The following is an 8,084-nucleotide window of genomic DNA, read 5'->3' on the forward strand; positions in this document are numbered from 1 at the left end:
TTGCCGCATTTAATTTGTGCACGTGTCTTTTCTTTTCTTTGCATGTTTTCTCCTTTGCTGCGCATTTGCACCTGTCGGCCACCGTATATAACTGTTTACATTCAGGAACAAAACATATTTTACAGAAATTGGATTAGAAATGAATATAAATGTTTCAGTCCATGTTCTTCTGTCGTTTCTGTGAAAAAGTGAAGACTAGCACCTTCAGCAACATTTAATAATTACTGATTTGATGCGTGGTAATGGCTGCAGGTGTGCGTTGCTAGCTTTAGCGGCTAACCGGTTCTGTTCAGTCCAATAACACATATGGATGGATGTCGTATTCATAAACCAACACCTGTGTGTGTGTGTGTGTGTGTGTGTGTGTGTGTGTGTGTGTGTGTTTTAGTGCTAGCTGAACCAAAACACAAGTTATCAAAGTCAAGCTAGCATAGCTAACCTACTTCCTGTTTTCTGCTGTTGTAACAGTAATAATATTTTAATTAAGCCTGACTGAAATGTGAAACCCTTGGAGCAGAGCTAGTTGTCGTAATGTTGACACGGCCTTTTTTCTTTGTACTTTTCTGATCCAGTGATATGGATCAGAAATAATAAATAATCTCTTGCAGGCCGGTGGCGGAGAGTCAGAGCAGCGGCGTCGGCGCCCTCCCCGCCTCCATCGTAGTGTCTCTGCCCACCGCCCCCCCGCAACCCTTGGCGCCGCCCGCTCCGCCGCGACCCAACAACCTGCTGGCCAATCGCAAGCCAGGAGTCCTGCCAGCCAACCTGGACGAGATGAAGGTATCCACACACCTGCAGAAATATTCATCCCTCTTCTAGTTTTTACCAGATTTACTGACATTAGAGACACAAAATGATTTATTTCAACAAAGTGGAGCTGAACTGTGAAGCAAATGATGAATGAACAAGCATTCAGCCAGAGATATTATGGGATGGTTTAGATTAAAATAATGTTGGGAATCAGTCAACACCTTTAATCCAGTTCATTTTGGTCAAAAATTAGAGACAAAATAAACGTTTTCAATTCAAACCATTTTTTTCTGCTAAATTACTGAATAAATATCGGATCTGAACATCAGAGATTGTTCTGGACTGTGGACGCTAACATTAGCATTAGCTGCTACATGTTAGCATCCAAATGCTATTTTAGGCTAGCAAAGCTTCAGTGCTAAGCTACCTGCTCTTAGCACAACATAAACACTACAAAGCTCTTATTGATTGTCCAATCAGATCGTTTAGAGTCAGAAATTAACCCCAGATGGAGCAGAGAAGCAGCTTCCATCGCTGTTGGCAGATGTAGCTGTGCGTCAGATTTATGGGCGTACCAGAAACATATGAAAACAAAGGTTCCTGTAAGCAATAAAATCTTTTTAAGGTGTATAAACTGTAATTAACTAATCTAAGTTAGCACATTAAAAAACTAATTCATAGTTTAGAAGTTCAAAGAGGAAAACCTCACAAGTAAACCATCAGATTTTATTCTGTGGATTATTTTCTTCACATTTCAGCTCCGCTTAATCTGTCGCAATAAACAATTAATCAATTAATCCCATGATAAATTAAAATGAGCTCCAAAATGTTCATTCTGATGATTCATAAACATTGTAATCCACTTTATTTATGGTTTCAGTTTTGGTTTTTATTTCTGTTCTATCTGTGAGTTTGGTTGAAGTTGACAAAGTTCATTAGTTTTAGGCAGATTTGAACAAACCAGCCGTATAACATTTGATCTCAGTAACTAACGGCTGGCCTGACCAGGGACCAGCGGACGAGTTGAGCTGCTGCGACGTTTTCAGGCCGTCTCTCCCTCCTGCTGTTTCCAGGTGGCCGAGCTGAAGCTGGAGCTGAAGCTGCGCGGTCTGCCGGTTTCCGGGACCAAAACGGACCTGATAGAGAGGCTGAAGCCGTTCCAGGAAAACTCCTCCCTGCCGGCTCCGCCTGGCGTTCCCACATGCACCGCCGCCTCCTCCATGCCCATGGAGGTCTCTTCCTCTGCCGCGCCTGCTGTCGTTCTTCCAGTCCAGCAGGCGGCGCCAGAGAGGATGTGCTCCACCCCGCCTAACTCACCCATCCCCTCGGACCCGGCCGCTCTGCTGCCGGACGTCAGCATGTCTGAGGCCGAAGCCCAGCCAGGTTCCGGTTCCGGTTCGCCCCAGCCGGAGGAGCGGGACCGGCGACTGCATGAGAAGCAGCGGCAGATCGAGGATCTGATGAGGAAGCTGGAGCGGGAGCAGCGGCTGGTGGAGGAGCTCAAGATGCAGCTGGAGGTGGAGAAGAGAGGCCAGGCCGACCCAGTTCTGAGCTCCGGCGCCGTGAAGATGGAGGGCCCGGTTCTGTCCAGCTGCTCCTCCGGCACCGCCGTCCTGAGCCCCCAGGTGGTGAAGCTGGAGGACGTGACGGTGTCGGCCAGGAAGCCGCTGCAGCTCCAGACCCAAACCCAGATCATCGCTCAGATCCAGAACCGGGCCGGCCCCACGCCGTCCCCCCAGGGCCAGCCCGCGGCCCCCGGCCTGCAGCAGTTCTTCATCAGCCACCCTGCCGGAGTCCTGGGTCAGCCGCAGACGCTGCTGACCGCAGCGGGCCAGACCACCACCCAGATCTTCGTCCCGGTATCGCTACCGAACAGCGGCGCCATCCAGCTACCGAACAGCGGCGGCGCCATCAGTCTGCAGGTAGGAACGCTGTAGCGTGTTAGCGGCCTTAGGCCGCTCCAAGGACACGCGTCATGTTTTTAAATTCTTCTCTTTCACGCCGCGCAGCGCGAATATCCAACATCCAACTTGAAAACAGCTTTGCTGCCTAGTTTTAACGGCACAAACCTGCAGTAACAGAGCACTAAGGAAGGAGCCTCTCTGGTCTGATTTGGAGCAAAATGGGGGATGGTGACCTCTGGATGACCTCTGGATGACCTAAAAAATAATTTCTAATATCTCAGAAACCAAAGCTGCACAAGGGGAGCGCTAACCACTCGGACTGTTTGCTGGGTCTGACCTGGATGGGTGTCGGCCTCACTCTGCTCCAGTTCAGAGTAAAAAGGCTTAATAACGTTACTCATCACTGTCATTTACCCAGAATGCATTGCAGCGTGAACAACGTGGCGACTTTCATGTGACAATATTTTATTAAAATGTATAAAAACTAAATAACCTACAGTATGAGGTTTTTACATCTAAGATAAATATTTCCCAATAAGGATATTTTTATAAATAATTGTGGTTCCCTTTAATTATCTGAAATGCAGCCAAACTGGTCGCCTGACATTTAGGAGACAAAGTGGGGAAACCTGAAACTGCTGCCCAGTCACCCAGCAGGGTGTTGCTAGGCAACCAGAGAGCGAGCGAGTTGGTTGGCGCTAGCTTAGCTAGCATTAGAGACTGACTCTGCATACATCTCCCAGAATGCTGTGCGGTTCTGGATCAGTGAAATTATTGAACATTCTATCAGGAGTATTATCTATTGGTATCGATCGCGTGTTTATTGTGATAAATATATTTATTGATTTGCTGTCCAGGCCTGATGTAAAGTAACTAGATGTGGAGAAGTTCTGGTTCTGGTTCTGTGTAAAGTTACCTCCTGTGTTTGTCAGCCGGTCCTCTCGGCGCCATCCTCCGGTCCGGGTCTGGTCCAGAATCCTCTTCCTCAGCTGCAGAGCGCCAACATGGAGGTCTCAGCCAATCAGCAGGCGCCGCTGCTGCAGGTCAGTGTGAGCCGCTCCAGCCCAGTAGAACCATGATGGAACCAGAACCAGTCTCTGATGGAACCTTCTCCTCCAGACTCTGACGCTCTGCAGCAGCCCGGCCGCTCTGGGGAACCAGAACCGGAGCGAGTCCAGCCCTCAGCGCTTCCTGCAGCGTTCCCCAGAGAGCAGAGCGTCTCCCCACACGTCCCCCAACCACCAGGCGTCCAACGGCCCATTGAGCAAGGTACCGACCCGCTGACCCGCTGCTGGGTCTGAGCCGCTTCTGGTTCTGACCCGGCCTGGCCTTCCTCTGCCTCTCCCCCCACAGCAGACCTTCGTCCTGCAGCCGCCCAGGGAGCCCCCCCGCTACGAAGACGCCGTGAAGCAGAGCCGCAGCCTGCAGGCCGCCGGCCAGGTGAGGTCCGACCCGGTTCTGAAGCTGACCCGACCCGCTTTGGAAGGACGGCAGTTATCTGAAACTAGGAGTTTTGTAACAGACCCAGAGACCCGGCTGGTGATGATCCGGTCCCCCCAGAACCCGATCCGGTCCGATTCTGCTCGGTGAACACTGGGTAGCTGAGCATGAAGTTGAGTGGCCGCTGGTCACCATGACAACGGCTCATCTGGATTCTCCAGATTTTAGGCTTTGCTACATTTTATCCAGGGGCGGCCCTCAGAGGGGGCCGGCGGGGGCCCCCGGCCCACCGGGCTCAGGTCAGAGGAAGGCAAACAGAGATGCCTTCTTCACATTTAGCACATTTATTTATTTTATTTCATCGTCATGTTTTCCGTTGTTCCAGCCGAAAAGTTTTGCTGCACAGGAACCCAGACTTGGTGCGACTGAACGGTTCTGACCTCTCTGGGTCCGGTTCCTTGGTTCCGGTTCTGTAGCAAATATCAGTTTATTCCAGTCTGGTGGATGAATAAATGTTTGGGTTTTTTTTCTCAGGTTCCCACGGCAACCAGCCAGCACATGGATGATTTGTTTGACATCCTGGTGGAGAGCGGAGGTGAGCCCAAACACTTCATGAGTTAAAATCATAACTTTAAACTGGATGGTATGAAGGTGTTTAGAAGCTGAAGTTGGACATAAATTCAGGTAAATTATTTGTTTATAATGAGAAAATTTCACGTTACAGTAAAAATTAATAAAACAGGAAACTTTTGCATTATGAGATCAAATTTATTAAAATGACAGACTTTCAGTTTATGAGACATAAAACTGCATCCATCCGTTTTCTAACACCGTCGTCCCTCAGTGGGGTCAGGAGGCTGGGGCCTCTGGCTAACGACCCGCCGAGAGGCGGGGCCACAAACTCATCAAAAATACACTTTTATGAGAGGAGACAAGGTTTTAATAATCTGATTATTGTGGTAATAATCTGATTATTGTGGTAATAATCTCCATGGTGACGTTTCTTCTTCTCCTTTCAGAAATCCCTCCCTTCCTGCCTCAGGACGCCGCCGGCGCTCTGACTAAGACTCACCCGGTGACGGCGAGCATCACTACGCTTCCTGTCGGCTCGGCGCTGTCCCGCTCGCCGCCTCAGGTCCAGCTGGGCCCGCCGGTTCTGGACGGCCAGCTGGAGGCCTTCTTGGAGCGGACGCTGGCAGAGACGGCGCCGGCGTCGGACCCACGGACCCAGGGCTTGATGGAGGAGCTGCGGGGCCAGCTGGCCGACCCGTTCGTTCCCATGGATACCACGGACCTGTCCTTCTCGGACCCGGCCGGGTCGGCGCTGGGCCTGGCGCTGTTCGACCCAAACCTGGACGGTATGGAGTGGCTGGACGGCCCCACCACCCCGGGGCCCGCCGGGTTCCCCGCCGAGTTCCTGGAGCCGCACGACATGCAGCTGAACTTCGACTGACCCGACCAGAACCGCCGACCCAAACGGGCTTCTGATTCCTGAAGTCAGGATTCCACTGGAACCAAATGAAGTCGAGGAGGAAGGTTACTGTAAATACGGTTTGGACCCGGACAGAGCCACCAGGTTCTTCTGGGTTCTGCTGACCCAGTCCGGTTCAGTTTGGTCCCATCAGAACCGCCCGTCTCGTCTGTCTGGATCAGAACTATGCACTAAAGAGGAGCCGCTTCCCCTCAGAACAAACCAATGTGAACATGGCATATCGGCCGCCGCCTGGTTGCCATGGAGACACAGCGGTCCGCTCTCCAACTGAATGTAGTTCTAAAGACGCCGACCCGAAAACGGCATCCTCCTGATGAGAACCAGAGACTGAGAAGGTTCTGGTGCTGCAGGTTCTGGTGACCCGGTTAACTTAATTGCGAGACGACCAATAGAAAGTCAAAGCTACGGTGGCCTGTAAGGTGATTTCCTGCCAAAGTATTCACACCCCTGCAGCTGCAGTCGGTTCCTCTGGGATCAAAGTTCTAGATGTAAAAGTTTTCCAGATCAGATCTGAGCGGATCCAGAGCTCAGAGGCATGATGCTGCCACCGCCGTGTCGCCACATGAATGAGGTCTGAACTCGGATCATTACAGCACATCAAAGGTTTCTGAATCTTTTTCTCTCAACGTTAAAAATTCAAGAGCAAGTAAAAAATTAAACTAAACTATTTCAAAGTTTTTATTTTTCTTGTGGAAAAATAAAATAATTATGAGGGAAAAAGTCATGACAGCAAATCATAACAAAGGGAAGCAAAAAAACAAGACAATATGATCAGTTGTTTTTCTGTCAAGCATTTCTGTAAATATTTTACAATCTAAAGCAAAATAATTTTTTTTGTTCTTAAATGTGAAGGAAAAACATTTTTTTTTATCCTGATCCAACAGGAAAATCCTGAAGAATCTTCATTTAATTCAAACAGCAACAAGCAGCTCAGCGTTTTATATGAATTAGAAAATAAAACAACAAACCAAAAGAAAGACAAAAAGATAAAAGTATAAAACTGCATTTTTTCCCCGTATTTAATAAGAATAAGTCCATAATTTGTAGACTAATCTTGTTCTGATTAAACTAAATGTTGGTCTAAAGTAATAATTACTCCACTGTTTCTAAAAGTAATGAACTAAACAGACAAACGACAGGAAAACCATTCAGACACGAGGCAGCGACAGGCAGAGGTCAGAGTTCATCTGTGGTTGGCCAGAAGGACGATGAAGCTCCAGACGAGGCCAGGAGACGGAAGGAGCCTGGTTTCACAAACCACCCAGGAACACGGGGACCCAGTTCAGACTCGGATGGAAAGCTGTCCAGCCGGACCGAAACCGGCAACATCTCCAAGATGGAGTCCATCCAACTCGCGTCTGTCCAGCCAGTCAGTCTGAGCGCCGGCCGGAGTCGGCCTGCTCCAAACGGCTGGAATCCTGTCATCACGAGTCCATCCAGGTTTGATCCTGCAGGACAAATCTGATCAGTTGCATTGAAAGACCAGCTGACCAGATCCATAATCTGTAGATCCATAATCTGTAGATTCTGAGGATGTGGAAAGAGAAGCTCCAGGAACAGAGGGGAGACGACTCGTTTCCACTTGGTTGGTTTTTAGTCAAATGGTTGATGGAAAAATAACAGGAAACTTTGCACATGATGTTTTTATGCTACTCTTTAGGAAAATTCAAATGTTCCACCAGCTAAAAAAACTAAGCTTGACATTTTTAATCTGTTGCTAAGAAATTTATTAGAAAACATATCAACTAATTTTATCGTTTTAACAAACAAATGATCCTGTGAACAAACTACTGTAGTTAGTGGTTGAACTGTGACAGCTGAAGTGGTTTGAATACTTTTGCGTGTGTGTGTGTGTGTGTGTGTGTGTGTGTGTGTGTGTGTGTGTGTGTGTGTGTGTGTGTGTGTGTGTGTGTGTGTGTGTGTGTGTGTGTGTGTGTGTGTGAGAGAGAGAGAGAAGCATGTTACTGTTAGGAGCGGCCATGTTCCTCTGCATGTCGTCTCTCTGCATGTTTTGGGTCCAGCTAACAGAACCACCGGGTTGCCATGTTGCGTCACCGGGTTGCCATGTTGGGTCAGCCACTCCATGTTTCCATTTCCTCACCTGAATGTTGAGCTGCAGGTAAATTTCCTGATTGTTGCGGTTTTTCCTGCAGTTCTGTAGACAAACACTAGAGGGCAACCGTCTGCTCTAACCTGATTGGTCGGTTTCCTGCTCTTCATCACCTTGCTGTGGTTTTATTCCAAACTCATCGAGCAGCTGTTTTCTTCTTTCTCTCCTCTGATTTGTTGGATGACTCTGAGGACTTCCTGTTTATCTTTCTGCTGTTTACTTCAGGGTGTCCAAAGTGCGGCTCGGGGGCCTACTGACCTCTGACCTTTAGTCCAGATTTTAAACCTATTTAAAACAAAGTTTCAAAAACACACAGACAATATAAGATATTAAAATGGAAAAAGTGCAACACAAGTTTTTGCTTTAAATCTAATTTGTACAATCACTG

General features: G+C 48.5%; 1 protein-coding gene across 2 annotated transcripts in view; it reads left to right on the forward strand.

Moving 5' to 3' along the window:
- The window catches only part of LOC103131589 (MKL/myocardin-like protein 2), a 10,837-nt gene extending 3,560 nt beyond the window's left edge, over positions 1–7,277 (forward strand). Inside the window, exons 8-14 of one of the 2 annotated variants that reach the window (XM_016666757.1) lie at positions 609–780; positions 1,824–2,672; positions 3,587–3,697; positions 3,774–3,923; positions 4,008–4,094; positions 4,629–4,689; positions 5,114–7,277. In XM_016666757.1, the coding sequence (XP_016522243.1) occupies positions 609–780; positions 1,824–2,672; positions 3,587–3,697; positions 3,774–3,923; positions 4,008–4,094; positions 4,629–4,689; positions 5,114–5,547 (1,864 nt within the window). In that variant the 3' untranslated portion in view covers positions 5,548–7,277. The remainder of the gene's footprint in view (positions 1–608; positions 781–1,823; positions 2,673–3,586; positions 3,698–3,773; positions 3,924–4,007; positions 4,095–4,628; positions 4,690–5,113) is intronic. The other variant, XM_016666758.1, reaches the window with a different exon arrangement.
- Positions 7,278–8,084: the final 807 nt, after the last annotated feature.

This window comes from Poecilia formosa, unplaced genomic scaffold, assembly GCF_000485575.1.
Source record: "Poecilia formosa unplaced genomic scaffold, Poecilia_formosa-5.1.2 Scaffold790, whole genome shotgun sequence".
Taxonomy (NCBI): Eukaryota; Metazoa; Chordata; class Actinopteri; order Cyprinodontiformes; family Poeciliidae; genus Poecilia; species Poecilia formosa.